This window comes from Ischnura elegans, chromosome 1 (genome assembly GCF_921293095.1).
Source record: "Ischnura elegans chromosome 1, ioIscEleg1.1, whole genome shotgun sequence".
Lineage (NCBI taxonomy): Eukaryota > Metazoa > Arthropoda > Insecta > Odonata > Coenagrionidae > Ischnura > Ischnura elegans.
This window is the reverse complement of record NC_060246.1, coordinates 109,168,295-109,188,128: the sequence shown is the minus strand read 5'-3', so window position 1 is coordinate 109,188,128 and position 19,834 is coordinate 109,168,295. Positions and strand designations below refer to the sequence as shown.

General features: G+C 40.2%; 1 protein-coding gene across 1 annotated transcript in view; it reads right to left on the bottom strand.

Moving 5' to 3' along the window:
- Positions 1-17,528, bottom strand: part of LOC124161402 — a 74,531-nt gene extending 57,003 nt beyond the window's left edge. The window contains exon 1 of the mRNA XM_046537747.1: positions 17,396-17,528. Coding sequence (XP_046393703.1) covers positions 17,396-17,528 — 133 coding nt within the window. The remainder of the gene's footprint in view (positions 1-17,395) is intronic.
- Positions 17,529-19,834: the final 2,306 nt, after the last annotated feature.

Below are 19,834 nucleotides of genomic sequence, written 5' to 3'. Positions count from 1 at the left end.
ATAAAGGGTCCAGACGCCGCTGCGCTCTCCTTGGCTTCCAAAGGTAACGGCCGTGGGAGATTGTAAACAGGGGCTGCACTCTCGGAATGGCTCATTTTATGCCACTCTCGCGCGTTTACTTGGGTGCCCCTCGCGGTTTAATCAAGGCGTTGTTTTCAAAACAAAATTATTTAAACACCTCGGCTTTTTTATTGCACAAAGCCCTAAGATACAGGTAGGGCCATTTATTTTCAAGCGGATGAGGTTTTATCGAGTTGATGAAAAGTGTTTTGCTAATATAATTCATTATTATATTTTTCTTTTCGTTTTCAAGTAAGTAGACATTTGTTCTCGCTGATGATATTTAAGGGTCCTTGAAGGCTATAACCAGTAAAAGAAGTGCATTTAGAACTCCATATTGCGGCATGGATAACCCCGTGGTATTCTTGCAAAACAACGAGTGGATGCGCATATAGAAAAAATCCAACTATAAGCGGATGACGATGAACGTATGGAATGGTCTACGCTATCGTCCAGTCATCCTTGTCCATCCACTATGGGGGGGGGGGAAGGGAGCGAGGGTGGCGCCGGAGGAGCAGCTCGGATATATGTGGAACTTACCTGGAGGGAACTTTATTGTGGATGGGAAACACCCATCATCTTTATCGCCCTGCAATCTTTTATCGGCGTTTCCGTCTCTTTCCCTACCGCTTCGTCGTTTCAAAGTGACGAATGTGGAGGGACGGGACGAAAAAAATCGAGGCGAAGGACGAGATTGAAGAAGCGGGATGAAAGGACGAGTTTCTTCTGGTTCATCTCTTTACGCCGGAAAAGTAGCGATAATTCAACCGCTTCTTTTTTGAGAAAACAATAAGATCGCGTGAAGGCTTCTTTTCTCTCAAGTTATCGACCACAATGCTCAAAAAGCTGCTAAAAACTCCAAAATGAAATGGAAAGCAATAGTGAAAATGAAAAGAGGAACCCACTAAAGTTTCCCTCAAGGCACGCTACTAAACTTTTCAATGCCTTGTTTTCCTGCTCACGCAGCTGCAAGTATTCACGAGTTCTCTGTGTCTAGTTAAAGGCTAAATTAATCGCTTTTCATGCTCTCCCTCCCATTACTCTTCCCGCTCTATTATCTAATTTGGTTATCTCCATGTGTATGAATTATCCATGGAAGATTAGGGAGGCTCCTCAGTAGAGCATTCATAATTGTTTACTCATTGCCTGTCGTTTTCTTTAATTACTTCCACGTGAATGGGCAGTATGAAGCAAAGTGTACTATTGTCTCCTCTGTTGTTCCCCGCCAAGTTACACATCAACTGTTTAATAGGCAGTGTCTATCTTTAGGAGCATCGGATCTATCCACAACCGCACCTCTATTTTCTACTTTTACATCTCATACTCATTCACTCACACCAAAAACTACTCCACCCACTCTCTCTTTCTGACGCCATTGAGGAAAAATACCGCCATTAAAGGTGGGGTTGAGAATTATAATATGTTTTACTCTCATTCCTACCACGTAATTATGAGAGAAAAAGGGAAAAAAGAAGGCGGAGGCGGATCGAGGATGAATTGGTGGGAGAAACTTGGAGGACGGAGGTGTTGAGTTCTAAGAATTCTCAAGTTCTAATAAAAAAAACAATAAAGTAATTTAGTTCTATAGTTTAGGTTTTAAATGGAAGCATGCATAAAAACGGTGATTTACTTTTCTTCTTCCTCGCCTTGATGAAAAGACTGAAGAGTACGGTGTGTAAATATTCGAGTTTAGATTAAACAATCCTTTTGTGTTATAGCAGGATGGGCATTTATCATTTAAATTCTAGCCATTCATGACATCTCAGAATGAAGATGAAATGTAGTCAATTCCCTTGAGAACTTTCAAAACTAAACATTACAACTGGACACAATCAATGAATATTTATTAACAGGCTAAACCTTATTTAAATAGCTGTTTCGGTAAACTAAACTTAATCGCCATCATGAAATAAATGGTGCGGTACACCACATGTGTCCTCCAGATATTTTTGCAGCCTACTTAGCTAATTACAATTCGAAATTTAGGTTAAAAACTTAGAGATTGAGGTAGTAAATAGCTTTACTTTGAGCGTCTTTTGGTAATATATCGAAATACCTATCTTGAGAAAACCAAGCATTTACATGTTTTACAGCCAATAAAATGTAATGTAAGCCGCAGTCACGTAAAAGTTGCTGAACCCTTGAGTAAAATACCAAAATAATACGACATAAAATCAGACAAATAGAAAATGAAAACAGCAGGATGCTGGAGGACTCATTTTTTGTCTGGTCAGGCTATACTCGCACAGTTCCGGTCAATTGTGCGATTGGGTTTGGAGAACGGCGGGTGAGATGGGGTTCGCCGGATCTCGGCGGATTCTCACAATCTCTCCCACCCACCCACGCAGGCCTTCATCACAGATTCCTCCCTGGTACGACAGAGAGCAGCCGAAGGGCATGATGGGTAAGTGGATTGGGTGATTAGGTCGAGCAAGTGCTGTGCGAAGTGGTGGTAGGAAGGTCGGGGTCCGCACATTGGTGAGGAAGGCTTTTGCTCATGTGGCCCAGTTTTTCTTGTATCGGAGTGAATTTGGAACAGCGTTAAGGTTTCGGCTTTATTTTGTGCTCTCGCCAATCGAAGTGAACAAGCAGGTTGACATGACGCTTCCTCAAAGTTTGCTTAAAATTCCCACGAAACTTCGCAACTTTCCAGTTTGACGCCTGAAAATTTTTAAATAAGGGATTATAGAATAAAATAATCAATCAACAATGTTCTAACGTGTATTTGATCCCGCTTCATACAAAAACGAAATTTCATATTTATACAGTTTGAAAAGAACAACGTAATTTCGATTTCCACGAGCATTTTACTTAAATAGAAATGACTTCCATCGATTTTTTAAAAATCTCAATGAAAAATCTCAAGGTCTATTGTAATCTTAAGTGGAGGGGAAATACTTCAATATCGACTGCAATTATGGTTTTAAATATCAAAGTTTTTCACTGTTAATGATTTGACTTCAACAATTTTAGAGTTATAAAGGATATTCAGCCGATAAGATAATCGTGATGACCTGCGAAATAAATTTCGGCCATCGATTTGTCATTCAATTAATGTGTTTTCTTCATCAACCGCGTGAGACCGAATGCAACGATAACAGTTCCAGTTTCCCCTTGGAATTAAGAAACCCGCATTATTTTTACGCGCTGCATGTTCGCCCAACTTATACTTCATAAGATGTTTCAGGATACGACGAATGGCTGCGGCTTTCCCCCTTCGAAAAGGAGGCCTTTATTAGTCCAGTCAAGATGTTTTCGCCAGGAGGATGTGAAATAGTTTTGAGTTGTCAATGCCTCATACGTCTGGGGCTGCTGAATCCAAATCTGATGCTTGTAAACAAAAATTTCAAGACGCAATATTGCAAAATATATAAAAAATTGTTGCTTTTGTAGCTTTTTTTAAGTCGGAACCTATCAACTATTTAGAACAGCTTTTAGTTATAAGTTAAAGTATATACATTTTCTACTAATTTTATCCATGTGAACATTTTCACGACAAAAGTTTAAAACTCCAGCGGCATTACAAAAATGTTTTTTTTTCCCTTATCTCCACAAAATAACAAATTCTCCGCACTTGCCTATAAAACCCGACGATGGCTGTGTTTTTACCTTAAAATAATTTTATCCTAATATTAACTTCTGTTTCTTCCAAAATGATGAATAGTTAGCAAATTATAAATCTAAAAAGTTGGAAAAGTCGAAAAGTAAATACACTATGCAAATTCCAAGTGTTCAAAACGTTTTCCATTCAATAACGTATTTTGGTGTTTGATATATTTCAAGTTACAAACAAAATTCTATGCCATCATTAGCAATCTTTTGTTACGAAATTGTTTTAACACACATCGGATTCAGATTCTGCCGCCCAAAATGTATGAGGCACAGAAAATTTAAAGCTATCCTCCGAAGGCCCTTTTCGACATCTTGACTGATCAACATGTGCTCCTTGAATCCTATTTCGAATCACGATGATTTGTTTTCGCAATCTAGACGGCTTGATGCATTGCAGCGGGAGAGAGCGTCTGGTGAAGTGGTGAATTAAGGGAGACAAACGCATTCCATGAGTGAGCCGAACGCGGGAGTTATTGTGGGCTCAGGAAAAAATACTTTTTCCCAAGTTTTTTTTTTATTTTTAGTCCGACAAAAAGAATCCGCGGTCGCATTAGCGGGTTTAGGAATGTGGTAGAAAGGATGAGATATTTCAGTTGTCTCGGATAGGGAAAAAGAGTTTGATGCTGGAAATTAATGAAGGTCGTGGCATGAGCCGTGTATGGAATGCAGTGATTCACGAGTGATTAAAATCGGGTACTAGTTTGTAGCGGTCGCCAGGAACGTTGAGAGCGTTTGGAAAGGGTATATGGGATTCCGACCAAAGATGAACCCTCTGGCGCGCAGAAGATGGCAGGAACATCGACACTGGGTGTGGGTATGACTATTGTTGGCGAGAACGAGCGGATGTTCTTAGTTAAATTTTAGTCCGCGCAAGGGACAAGTTCCCCTCGTGGTTACGCGTATGTCGTTCTCCTTTTTCAAATCCCGTCAATAGTGCCACTTTTTATGATACGTTTACGATTTACTCAGTTGTGGTATTTTTTACAAAAATCACAGCTTCCTTTGAACATAAAATATAAGCATCGAATGCTGTGGAGAAATTATTGATGCTGGAAATTAATGAAGGTCGTGGCCGTGCATGGAATGCAGTGATTCACGAGTGATTAAAATCGGAGACCGATTCGTAGCATGCGACAGGAACGTCAATCATTCCATTGCTCTGGGTCCAACCATTCCATTGCATTATATTTTACTAGTTAAATGATAGAAAAGAGATTTAGGTAAAATTAACATCTGGGGGGTATTTGCTTGGGGGAACAAGTCCTTTATGAGCAAAATTTATGCATTTATTTCTGTTACAAATTCTCACAAATGATATTTAGGGACACAAATGCGAGATAAATTGTAACCGGAACAATATAATTATACGCATTGTAAAATACTATTAAAAAATGAGTACTGCATTATGCACATGTCGCTATCGTCTTCCAAGAAAAGTCTACGCTGCCGGAGTAAAAACTAATGTATTGTAAGGAGTGGTTATTTGTTCTGGAGGTCTTGATTTTCCTCTCCTTATAAACATATTTTATTCATGATCCCCGATTTTTCTCTATGGTGAGATATGCATTATCTCTCCAGCTGCTATTTCAATTGAACTTGATCGCCACCACAAGGCATTATTTTCGTTTTCTTATAATCCATTTCGCATAATGAGTTACATGCATTGAATAATCAAAAGTGGGTGTGAACATTGTGCAATTAAATTAATTGGATGCCTAAGAAAACGTTCAAAAGTGATGCAGCATTAATATTTAGGAGTATGTATAACCGAATAATTTCTATCGAATTTTTTGTCATTATAATAAGCAACCAAATACGAAAAAGGCCGAAAATAACAAGAAACGCCTATGAACATAAATAATTATAAAAATTCTAACGGATAAAAATAAGGGAATAAATTACACAATATTATATATAAGTAAATATCCTAATTTTTATCTTAGCCTGTCGCCCGTACATATACGTATAGTTAAATACATGTAGTAAAAAATATAGACGTGACATTGCTGTTTTCTCAATGAAAATAGTTACTTTAACACAACCAATGATGTAAATAACAGTCGTCATTATTGTTCCCAAAAGTCCCGCTGTAACATTAGCCCGCTTCAACCAATCGGTACATAGGGTCTTCGATTTCAAATGGGTGAATACACAACGAGCAATTTTGAGGGCTTTAACGATTTTAGCACTCATCCAACCGGAAGAGCGTGGGGAAAGACACAGTCACCAAAAACTGCTCTCTTTTCTGCTTCCTTATATGTAGCCTGTTCTAGAGATGGGATAGGAAAACTGACAAAATACTTATCACCTGAATTCGAAAAGCGACAAAGACCGTGCGTATTCTGGGTGACAAAGAGCGAGCGTAAGGAACGTGGGACGGATAAATCCAGATATAGCGCGGGAAAACTCGATTAACATACGAAGAAATACGTGATTCCGCGACGAAAAAAAGTTCTACGTATGACTCCCATGAGTCGTGATCCCATTTCAGTCCGTTGGTACCACCAGGAAACACATTTACTCCCGATCTCGGCAGAACGAGAAATCCCACGCCGCCATTATACTTCACAATCCTTTCCTGAACCTCTCTACAACTCCTGACATTCAGCGGTGTAAAGCTTTTTCCTTCGACTCCAAGCCTTGCCTTCCGCTGCGTAGTCTCTGGTTGCGTACTTGCCTTCCCTTTATTACACGCTCTGATTGGACCTCGCCGTGAATTATCAATGATTCCAGGGTGTGGGGGAGATAGAACCCGCCTACAATCTTCTCTCTTCTCTCTGCCACAACTACCCCTCCTCACCCTATTCAGACACCGTCACTCTCATACCCTATCCTCACTCAAATGTTTCTTGCCTAAGGCCCACTCAAAGAACCATATGGTTCCATGTTCGCTTCTTTCTAAAACCGGATTCCGAGACGAATTGATGCACGGCACTTGACATGCATATTCATGTTATAAATAAAAACCTACTATCTGACAGGAAGACTTCTCTAAAGAAGCGTCGACAGTCCAGACGATCAGTCCAACATAGAGCCAATTTTATGAAGTTGCAGCAACGTCTTTCCGGAAGCCAAACCAATGAATGTTTGAAAGTTTCTGATCTTCATTCTAATGTCATAGATGAATTCCGAGGCACCCAAATGCTCTCAAATGAAAATTCCGTTTCTTTCATATCTCTATGCATCTTTGTTCGAGCTTAATAAATGTAGACCCACGCCTAGTTTTAATATTTTTACTCCTTGAAAGTATATTACTTTTATGCATGTGTGTATTTCCTATTATACTATAAAACATATCATCACGCAATATTTTACATGAATTTAGTTTTTAAAATCCTTTTTCCCTAAGAGTCAATTCCAAGTAAATAATAGTCTAAATACCTCAAACTACACCTGCTCATTTTAATCTAGTTCGCCAAGAAATTCTGTCTCACCTCGAAAGATAAAGGTAAAATGAACTTCCAGTTGATTCGATCAGTTATATACGATATAAGCTAACTTTTCTTATGAAAGCAACGAAAAAATGAGAATTTTACGCAATGGTAATTTCAGGTAACGCTTGAGGTACAGCACCAAAATGTTTGAATGCTCGTTCAAAGAATTTCGACGAATGGGAACATGGCTCGGGATATAAGAGGCGAGATTTTGTATATAGAGGGCCACGAGGCAAGGCAAGATCAGGGTCGTGACGTGAAGGAAGAGGATGGCAAAATACATTGTATCACAAATCGGGAAAAATCCGCGCGCTTATTTGAAATATAGGATGTTTTCTCCCGAAGGAGAGGAAAAGGAGTGGAGTCGGAAAGGAGTGGTTTTGTTCCGAGGGTCTACGGAAGAAATGATGGGAGCTGTAAAATTCCAGACGTCGCGGAAGAAATTGGAAACGATAAAAAGGTTCATGGAGGGGAAGATGGCAATGTCGTCGAGATAACCAAAAGGGAAGCTGGGGAATCAGAAAATATGAGACGAGCAAGGTGAAGGGGGAGAAGCGCTCTTTTCTCTGTAAGTTCCTTGCCTCCGTTACACAAAGAAGATAAGCCAATACTAATGCGCTGCAATTTCTTGTATTCAAATCATACTGTTCAAAATCGCCACATGCCTGCCGCAAAAACACCAGTTGAGATTTTATACGGCAAGAATATAAATTTAGACACTATTATAAAGTATTAGTTTGCCTAATTATATCGTGATTGATAATATTACCTGATAAATGTAAAAAATTAACAACTGAATACTGTCTACTGAAAAAATACACAGAACGCCATTTTTTATTTAATTTCCAATGACATAAAGAAAAAAATTACTTGATTACTTTCATAACGACTAAAATCTGATAGAGATGTACGGCCTATTCCTGAATATTTCTCTCGTTAGGGAAAGTATGGTAACCCTTCCTTCCCACGCTGATGAAAAACGATTTGCCGCACACAAATCTATCCTTCAAAGTGCCACAAAGGAAAAACTTGACTGAGCTGAAGTCGATCGAGAGCACCCTTGATCTCCTCTCCTCACCTTTCCACTCTTCCCCACCATCGTCTTTCCTTTTGGCTCGCGTCCGTCAATAAAACTCTCTTCCTTCAGCGCCAAATGCTCGGCGAAGACTGACACAAGGCCATAGATAGATCTATTCTATTCTATCTATGGCCTTGGACTGACACACCTCCCCCTCTCTGCCTCCATCTTAGTCCCTTAAAGCTCCATGAATTTATTTCTAATCCTTCTTCCACGAGAGACTTCCAGTTTCTCACTCATTCTTGACATTTTTTGAGATTTGTCTTCAGTAATTTTCCACCTTGCACCTAGATGAGACATTTTTTCCCATTGATCCGCATCACTTTCACCGGTAAGGAATGATTCATTTATCGCTTTCAAATAAAAATATGGATTCATCATCCCTTATTTAATCATTCTCAGAAGTTGATTCGTGTGCTCAGGTCAAGCGCACTACGTTCTTTTTTTCATTTTCGAAATTGAATTAAAAAATATATTTTACCTAATTATAAATCTGCAAATATATCCATTCAGTCAACTATTACTGACAACAATATTTATCCATAAAATGAATGAAATATGATTTGGCAATAGTTTAACAAAAGAGAATTATCGATAATTTCATTTTAACTGTGATTAGGAAGAGCTACTTTTTGGTGTAGGTTGTACGAACGAAAGAATAAAATATGCTACAAATATCACACTACCGAGCTTGTAATGAAAAAAATAAGTTCTTCTGTTGTGTTCAATTGTTCTCAATGAAAAAAATACCGAAACTGGGGGTGATTGGTAAGTTCAATGAGCATCGACGTCCTTATTATGAATTGATTATCTTAAATGAATTATGACAAGATCAATTCTAGTTCTGGTGGGACAAATGTCTAACCTTGCTGACAGCAGATATTTGAAAGTCGTCCCTTTTATCGTCCATAAACACCAAATTGGTCAATAATAATCTTTTTAAGCTTTAATTTCGTCTCTTAATTAATTCATTTCATTAACTATTCTTTCTTCCGAAGCCATCGAGGATTTCTTATGACAAGTGGCACGATGGGGTGGAAATTATTATTATTATTTTAATAAGGCATGCGATATTTCCACTTTATTTATTTTCGCCCGACAAGTTTTACAGTTACAAAATCATTTTCAAGTGCATAATATTTTATTCCTTTTAGTATTTTAGTCTACAGTTCCGTTAACCTAATAATCTTTCCTATAATTATTTTACCAAATAAAGCAGGAATCAAAGGCTTTCCCAAGGAATAATTCGTATAAATAAAAATCGAACGAGAGGAAACAGAGGGGGTCTCCTGGGACACGATTGAATTCTCCGAGCGAGCTCGGCAATAAGTAACGTAGATGTTCCTGTGTACATTCCCGCAATCCCTTTGGCCAGAAAATCAGGTGACTCCGCGCTTTTTTCAGTTCACTATTCAATCCCAAAGGATAACTCAGGGGAATCCTTCGGACGTCACCTTGTCGCATAAGATGCTAAATCAAAGATTCCGGTCGCGCATTCCTTCCCTCCGCCCCAATTCAACCCTTACCACCACACACCCTTCCCCGAATAAATTACCCTTTGTCGCTTTTTTTCCTCGTCTCATCGAATCTTAACTCACACCCCTCAAGCCCTACTTACGTAGAATTTTTTTCCAATCCATATCTCTTTCTTTCGCTTATGGCCAAGAATCAGACCTCAGTTTTTCTATCCTTCATTTTTTCCCTCAACTAGAGGTGTCGTTAACCCTTCAACCGCCAGCGAGAATTAATAGAGTGGCACTTTTCCTTCGTGACATCCTTTGTCAGCCCTCGAAAATGTTAAAGTTTTTTCGCTATGCCCTCTAAGACTTCTATCATTTTATTTTCTCATCTTTTGAAGGCTTATTCTCTTGCTTTACGTCTACTTGAAATCACAACACCGAAGTTGTCTAATCTGCAATTATTCATGACTTTTGCATGCATATTAATTTCATTGGCATCGTAAAAGTTTTGAATTACTTGTGCTTATTACAACTCACACTGAAAATTCCAAATAACAAGGTTTTTCGCATACTGCCGACAGTCATTGAGAAAAATATTATACATTGGAATAAGAGGGTAGACATAAGAATACCAGTGAAATCAATGAAATATTTGCGTGAGTAGTTCTAAAAGTTTCAACTAGTCCATGAGCTTTTTCATCGTCTTTGCAATTTTATTTTTCCCGCGAAAGGCTGAAAGATTTATTATAAGCGATGAATATCTGTATATTTATGCTGATTCACTGAATTTGGAATTGTTTTCAATTACATATTTAACCTTGAATGTGATAGGTTAAATATCATTTCATCGCCAATTTAGCGACTTCCTCATTTTTCTTACAAAAAATTATTTCCTAACAGTTTTCTAAATTTTCCACCATTTCATTCTTTTGTGGTCTTTTTTCCGTTTCGATACGATAGCATATGATGAAAAAATAAGGGCACTCAGTACAATTAAAAATGGAGGGCATAGCATTTGGCGAGTGGTTTTCCTACATCCCCGTCTTGTAGCAATTCCTTTTCCGCGTGTGGACACAGTGGATTAAGGCATCTAATTAATCGGAAATCCACCGGAAATCCGATGCCGAAAATAGATGCGTGGATGTAATAATGCATGCGGCGTCGATACGGGGAGGCAATGAGCGCGAGTTAAGCGGTGGATTGTGGGTATGGAATGAAGGGGTGGGTGTGTAGCAAAACGGTCGTGTGATGTGTGGGGTGTGAGTGGACATCGTAAAACATGCCGTCCGAGCATTTTCCTTTGGGATGCGAAAACCGCGAAATGGAAATATTTTACGCGATTAAATCTTTCTAATTTACACCCGAAACTCCGCTATAAATACCAATTCCATTTTCGCTTCCCGCCTCCGGACGTATTTCCGGCAAAACGTGAGCCTCTCACAGTTTTGATATCGATAACATGCAGCATGAATCCAATCGCGTCCATTCTTACAAATATGGTGGCTATAACGAAACTAAATTATCGATTTGGAGCTTATATAAATGATTCTTCTGAATGATTACTTCCTCGATTAATCGAATATATAGAAGTACAGTTAGCAGGCAATAGGGTACATTGGACCAATCGCATTTCGAGAAAGCATTGAATAAAGGACCTCAAATGCTTCGAAAAGAAAGAAGAAGTATCATACTACTTTAAATAAAAATATTAATGTGGTTTAATTGCGCGCTGTGCGTCATTCCGAAGAAATTCCGAACATTCCGAAAAAAAATTATATGAAATTACCTTATTTTTACCTTTATGCACGGTAATCCTTTTTTATAGTTTCTAAACCCACATATGTAGTTATATTGTTTGCTGTCTTAGAAAAACATCACGGAAAACCATTTTATGCAACGTTGCTCCTTCATAAGTCAGCCGTTTATTGGATTTATTTTACTAACCGAGAGGCTTTCATATTTCCAGAAAAAAATTTGTATGTCGGAGAAAATAATAGATAGTGAATAGGATATAAAGGACTAATCGCGAATAGACATCGCTTTAAATAAAAGGCCTTAGCGGCTTAAATAAACTAACGCTTGCCTTCATTATTGTTTGGCAACTGAAGTTATTTTGGAAATATATATTTATTTCAGTATATAGAGGAGTTATGAGAGCCAATGGCCATATAGTCGTTCAAAAGTGTTATAAAACGCTCTTTCCAGAATACATATTATACGAAAATATTTTTACAAGTAAAACGAAAGGTAGGCAAATATGTGAAAATTTTTGGGGGAGCCAGGGCTTCAGGCAACCAATGTTGAGTAAAAAGCAAATATTCATGATTTTAATGGCAAGCAATAATCATTCCAACTTTCTAATACGGCTTATAATCAAAAGTTTTACTGTGCCTCACGCTTAAAACTGTAATCAAAATTTCAAAACCATGCTGATTTCGAATCGAAACATTTCATTTGAACGTAATAACCAACTAAAAAAGAAGTGTCACACGAGCTAGTGAATTCATGTGATGATGAATGATGACGCCTTTTCCCCCTGTGCTTCATCGAATACAGAATCTAGAACATAACATGAGGGCTATCTATAGATTTCCATGGATCCCGATCAAGCTATAGAATTATGAGCCTGTCGTACTCTAATGTTGTTTACCAATTAACTCCCATGATTATGCGACTGACCAATAGCCCCAAATACAATGCCGAGGGCCAGTAGTCCGACCCAATGTGTCCACGGTTAAGGCGATTGTTTACCAAAATTAATGTTCACAGCGTTCGCAATGAAGGGGAGAATCGCTTTTGTCTAGACGTACCTTTTTGGAAGAACTCCTAGCAATGTCGCTATGAGGCCACCACCATCACCATTGACGTGGCGCTCATTTGCAAATTTATGGCCGAAAAAAGCAGTCAGCCAGGTCCATTATCCTTGCGAATCCGTCGTCACTGTTTTTCCGCTCGTCTGAGCCGGCCGAAGTTTAGCCATCGCTCTCCCGGCCAGGAAATGGATTGAACATCATTTTTTCCTATTTCTCCCTTTCTTTCCCACACACTTCCCTCCCTTCAAAACAAAACTGTCTCCCTCCTTCCCCTCTCTGCTCCACTCACTCTTTGTCCCACCCTCCGAGTATAAGTTCATGGACCACCCCTATAGTCTCTTGAGTCCCCATTTCTCCAGTCTTCATTCCTCCCAATTCATTCCCCTACCGCCTGCTTTCCCGACAAATTCTCTGCCACAATATTTCATAATCAAAGCACGCTTTTGTTTTTACGTGCAGAGAATTTTAACTCGTCCCAAATTTTACTCCCTCGACTGAGACCTTTGCCTAAAACCTAAAAATGCAAAAGTTTGGTGGGTCCGTCCCAGGTGGGGTTTTCTGCTTCGTTGGGAAAAGAAGGGGAAAATTTTTGGAGGGTGAGCAAGAAGTCAAAGGGCCGATCAATCTCCACGGGGAGTTGGGATGGAGGAGGAATTTTAAGAATAGTTGCATCGATGGCTTCGGGAATCAGGGACGTTCGTACTCCTGGAATAATATTATTATTATTTCTTTCGTTTAAGAAGGGGTGGGGGGAAGAGGCTGGAGGGAAGTATTGTGGAGGAGGGGAGGAAATTTGGAGGGTGGGGGAATGGGAGGAGAGAGAGAGGGGTGGAAGTGATTGAAAATGCCTCGTAGGGTGGTTGAGTGTTCGTAAAATGAGAAGGGGAATGAGAGGAACTTAGGGGCGTGGAAAGAGGGAGGAATGGGTGAGGGAAAGTATGGAAGGAAAAGGGGGGCATTCTGGATGTCCTAATGGGGACTAAGATCACGGGGAACACAGGAAATGGGAGGGACGCAGACAAGAGATCAATGGTAAGTTGTTGAGTGGTATGTTGTGTTGACCGATGTTAGGAAAAATGGAGAAAAGCAGGAATTCAGATGAAATTTTACAAACCAGGCCCAATTGGTTTTACTCACACACACGACGCATTTGGCTACTTTATCAATCAACAAAGAAAACTTATAAAATATTTAGCCAAGTATATGTTTATTAGTGTACTTGAATGAGCAAAATTATTAATATTAAGTACTTATATTACCCATATTAATATTAAGTTTGCGTATTCAAGCGCACGAACCAATTAAAAAACATCATATTGGCAAAATGATTTAAAAATTTTCCTTATCGATTGAAAAATTATCCTAATGGGTAATATGTGTGAATATAACTAATGGGGGCTGGTCAGTAATATTTCACCTAAAATTTATCAGGATATAAATAACAAACTTTATTGGTTCTCTCATTAACAGGGACTTAATAAAGGCTTAACAGACTGACCTTCGGAAACCTTGTGGCTGGCAAGAGGGCACATTCGGATTTGGATAAATAACCTCGTCAGAATGCCATTATCATCACGTTATATCAAAGAAAATGCATTATTTGTTGAGAAAAAGAAATCTTTACGTTATATACGTTATTAACGCATTTGATATCAAGTATATGGGGGATAGCTAGATTTTATCATTTCCTCAGCCATCTCTGTATTTTTCATTAAAATAGATTAGTGGATTTTTGGTTGATTTCACATATCAGAAATATGCCATTTTGAAACGCCTATTGAAACGTTAATACTGGCTTAACCGATATTTTAAGCTAGGAGCGGCGCACAGTGGGCGGAAATCGAAAAAAGCTTGACAAAACTAATATCTCCGTTATTATTCAACGTAGATCCACGATTTTTTCGATTTTGAATTATTTTTACCTCCTTAATCCGATTCTAATGTTATTTTTGCTCTAGAACAATCAGGGGCCTCTCTAAAACAAAATGGCGGAAACAGTAAAAATTCCCAAATTTTAATATTAAAAGCGCTGCATGTTAGATGCTTATTATATTCATACAAGTACTATCACTGACTTAGAAACTTTGATACATAACCCTAAACAACTTAACCGTGATGTATCGATACATCATAGAATGTATAGATGCGTGGTATCTATGTAATATTAAGGATATGGATTTTACCAATGTATTCCACGGAAATTAATGCAAGTATTTTTCGATTATTTTCATTAGAAGTTAAAACCATATTTCTGTTTCTGAAATGAATGACTAATGAAATGGAAATAATGCATACCTGAGTAAATACAGTTATAGGCCTTCGTCATGTCAATCAATCTCGTCTCCATCTGACTCTGCGTTCTCGTCAATCAGAAGGAGGTTCCTCGCTCCCTTAGGTATCTTCACATTTCCGTGATTCGAATCGATTGATGAGGATACTATTGCGTCCGAAGATAGAAGAAGTCTTAGAAAAATAAAATTTTGCACTGGAAATTTTTCTGGAGTGCTGCTTTTTGAACCTCCTAATATCCTTGTGCCTCGATTCAAGGGCCTCCTTCGACAATTGTCCAATGGGTAGCACTGCTGCGTTTACAATAAACGCTCCATGTATGTATTAGAATCTTATGCACAGTTGGGGGTATATAATACCATTCAGAGTGCTCCACATAAAGGGCGGCAGTGGAAGAGCAATACTCGCGGAAACGATCTTCATCAATTAGAAGTAGCTAATTTCCCAAAAAATCCTTTATCTCTGCATCTCCCCCAATACTAATTTTTTTAATAGAAATTTGAATGCCAATAGTTTTTTCGACTCTACCGTCTACACCATTCCTTGGCACATAGCATCGTGCAGTTCTTTTCGAGTCACTTTCCTCCCCTTCATTTTCTCCCCTGTCGGAGATAAAAGCTTCTAAATCTACAAGCCACAAAAAATTGCTACTTTTTCTAACGTTGCCTTATCGACATAAAATATTTCGACAACTAGTAGTGTTAATCATACCTGTGACCGATTCATGTATTCCCTCCGTCGTATGCGACCTCTCTGTATTAGAGTAAGTTCGACAACCGGTAACCAATCGATGGGCTCACCTAGGAGAACTCCTCTGTCAGTAGTCACTGTGGCTAAAAGACGTCGATGTTTCAACACTCACCAGCTAAGTTAGACTGACCGTATGAGTAAAACTGAGGAAGTAAGACATTATCTAAGACAATAGAACGTGTGAATTTTTGGGAAAACCGCCCGGTAAATCGCCAGCTAACTCGTTCACTAGCGTGTTCCAGAGAAGCGATCTTTTGGATGGCAATAACCGATGCACGTGCGCTGCGGTGGTAAAACAAATAGCGGCGAGTTTCAAAGAAACAACCTAGCCCCAAACACCAAATTCAAGAGCCCCACATTTTGAAGGAACAATAAGCTGGAGTAGTCAAGAGGTGTTACTTAGAGAACTACTAGTAGTGGAAGCGGATTACCGCCCCAAGGAACAATTGCGGTCTGTCGGTCGTGTGCACTGACCGCGCCTGCTTCGATTCTTTCCCTCTCCTCAAGGTCGGAGGGATTTCTAGTTTGAAGGGACCTAAAGTGCGGGAAATCCCCTGTACATATGTGTGTGAGAATAAGTACGAATAAGGGAACAAAGCACTCTGCCGACGTATGGTCACACGTCCTCATAGGGCTCATGGGTGACCGGCGGCAGCGGTGAATTTTCTGCTTTCTATGTGCAACAAGAGAGTACGAAATATTTTTGGACAAAATATTGCCTTTACTTTTAGATTTCACATCTTTCCTAACAATTGGGTAAAAATAATAGTGGTGGAACCATTATTTGCTTTAAACTGGAGCAAAAACCAAATCGGGGTAATCCGCGGCCGGGCCGGGCGGCAGCGTTGACTTTTTATACATATCCCATCAACAAGCAAGGTAGCAAGTTGGAGCAAGATTTTTCTTTTGGATCATATAGTCAAGATTCAGGTCTTTATTTCCACATGAATTTTAAGATCGAGTCTCGTCACCCTCATAAAGTTTTTTTCCACTTTATGTCAAAAATAGTCCAAAAACAATGCACTTTTGAATGTTTAATTATTATATGAAAAATTGATAAAAATAAATAAACTATCCCATGTAATTCTTAGGAAAGGTTTACCCTTTTACAAAATATGGGTTGAAATTTATGGAAAACCATATTAATGGCTCAATAGCGAAAGTAAATACTCGATTTTTGCAGAAATTCAGAATTGACATTTTTTATAATTTTTTCTCGTCTTTAACGGATTCCAATGATTTAATGGGTGAACCAAATATTGAAATAGCCATAGTTCCTTAATCCTTGGACATTATTCTATCGGACTGTACCATTTTTGTTTGCCAAAAAAATAGTGAAAATTTAGGGTTTTGTCACACTTTTTTCGATTTCCGCCCACTGTGCGGCGTTATTAATTTTTGGCGCCAACTTTTTGCCGGTATTTTTACTCCTTTGCCGCCTTAATCGCTTAAGCGTCAAGAGTTAGAATTTCATAGTAAAACTTTACCTGTTCCCTGATATTAATTTTATTTTATCAATCAATAATTTTAACATTATTTAAAAAGTAAAAAAATAGGTGATTACTATATTTTATTGGTAAAATACTAATTTAAAGAGAACCAATAATGAAATTTTCATGGGAAGATTTACCCTCTCATTGAGCTACTAATTGCTGAATAAGGGAACACGCAATACAAAGCATGAATTTTTGAAACGAAACGGCCAATATCATCAAAGAAACCATCTGGAGCAATGTATAAGGAAAAAATATTCTCGCAATTCCCTCTTTGACCAGTCAAAATCGTCTCCGAGCGAATATTGGTTCTGATATCCAACATCAACAACCTTAAATGTCTGTATCATGTATGTGCCTAACATGAGAGTCTCCCCTCAGCCCGATATCCGGGGTCTCGACTCACCTCTTCCAGTTGAGGGCCGCACATTGACAGTGAGAAGCAGCATCAGAAGCAACAGGTCCAACAAGTCTAAGCGAGCCATTGCGAGGGCCTGTGTTGCAGCAGGGACGGTCAGCGGCCAGAAGCCGTCCACCATTCACCCTCGCCGCACCGGAAGAGCAGTGGGGTAGGCGCCCACTGCGCCGACAGCCTCTTTCCACCGCCTGCCTAGAATATCCCTCACCGAGGATCGAGGGGACTTCCGCTCAGAAGACCCCGATCAATCGCAATCAGCACAGCGGGAGGACACAGTGTATATTTCCCTCTATCCTCAGCTTGCTTCTTCAATCACTGTCACTACACCAGTCCCAGACTGCTTGCCTCTCCATTCTGATCACAAAGTTTCAGTCCATTCCCTCCATCCTCCGCCATCTCTTCCTCCTTCTCATTCTCCTTTTCAATTCTATAGATCATGTGGCGAAGCACGAAGCACTGTTGAGATCGCAAGAGCGCCAGCGACTGTCGAAAGTGGCGGGTAAACAGCAGCCTGCGTGCGAAAGAGTGCCCCAGAATACAGTCGTGTTTCCTCTTTTTAGTTTTTCCCCTGAGAATTGTTTTTATTTTTCCTGCCAAATCTCGTTAAAACAAAAAACCTCGATCGAGTTCGTCGAATGGTTTCCATGATATGACCAAAACACTTTCCAGTCCTCCACTCATCGTCAGAAATCGCTTAGGTTCTTTTGCACGCCCTCGTATTTTGTTCACCGTTTGCACAAACCACGAGAAGTCCTCCGAATCCCTTCCGTTGCGGCATTGGTCTCCATGTGCGTCGGCCAACAAAAGCCTTTTCCCGTCATCACCACCACTGTGTTTTCAGCGAACGGATGTGGGGAAATGGCGAAGGAGAGGGGGGGATGTTGTGGTGTCCACTGTCTGGCGACCACGCGGGGAATCGCCGGCGCCAAGAACGAGCCCCGGAAGGATGTTTACCTCCCACTCCTTAGCGTGATGAATATTTTATCCACTCCACTTATACTCGCCTGCCATTTTCCAGACACTCTTGTGTGAACCAGTCACGATTTACTATACTTACTTCGCTTTTGCTGTTAGAGGTAGCTGAAAAATAGTTCTTTATTCTAGATGGGGAATTTTGTTTGCCTCGCGAAATATGAAGGACGTGTGATTTCAGACGGCGCCGGAGGGTCCAAAGAGGAAAATCAAAACGGCTTAAGTTTAATAATAGCGCCGGCGCATTGTCCCCCGGGATTATCTTCCTCCCTTTTAACTTGCGGAGAGCGGTTCCGCTCAGTTGTCGGCTGGGCGCGGCGAAACTTTGCCAGGTGATCGGCGGAGCGTATCGCCACAGCAAAGAAGAGACGGTTATCTCTGGTCCGTAAAAGGGGAGTCCCCGTGCGGGTGAGGTGCACCACAAGTTCACTCTCGTATCCAATTTCTCGTTTGATATCCACAGAACGTAGTGCATTCTTCACTTTCTTCGCCCTGGAGAAATCGCATCCGTGGATAGGAGGATAGGAACCGTGGAGAGGTTTCCTAAAGGGCGAATACATATACTTTGAAGTAATTTCTCGCGCAAAATAATAAGAGGGAGTTAAGAAGAAGGACGCAACGATTTCACTCAGCCTTAATAGAGTTTAGCTTTCACTTCTTTTAAGGACAACACACCGGTCGCGCGAACGATTCCACCTCGATCTCAGTTTTACACGCACCCGCATTAATTTGATCCAAAGTGATGATGCTACGTTGTTTCTTTGGGCTCGCACCGGTTGTCACCCCGAGGGAACCAGCCCAATTACCGCCGCGAAGTTGTTTAACTGCTCGTCGTCTCCTCCTATGTTGTTACGCTGGAGTACCGCGCCGCAGCGAAAGGACTTCGATGAAAACAGGTCGAGGTTCAACACGCCACCGCTCGCCTCGGCCGACACAGGGCGAGTGAGTGAGCAGCCAAATGGACGAAGGCATCCCCGTTCCCGACATTCCCCTTCCTTCCCCTTTATCCCGGCGCACGCGCCGAAAACGCACAACAGCGGCGGCGGGCGATACATACGCACAGTGTCAATGTTGGGCGCGTGCTTTTTGAACCGGAAAGGAAAAGAAGACAGGGTACAGACAGAGCACTCGAAACCGTCCACCATCATTGATAAAACTTTACTAGGGTCCAGCGGCGTAATATTTTCGAACCGGAGGTTACTAAAGTTCGCCCAGTCGAGAACAAGAACTCTTCTCTCATATATGTCCTTAACATAAATTCCTCTCGCTGAAGTCCGGAGGGTAACTTTTTCCACGGATGGTAAATCGTCCAAGGGGGTAAATTTCCGAGGAACAATTTCTGAAGGGGGGTTCTTAAAAAATGGCACCGTCCTTAGGATGTGCTTATTGCAAGGAGTATGAAGCCAGGTAGGAGAAGGGAGGTTTTTGGAGAGGGTGTCAGGGTAGGAGGTAGAC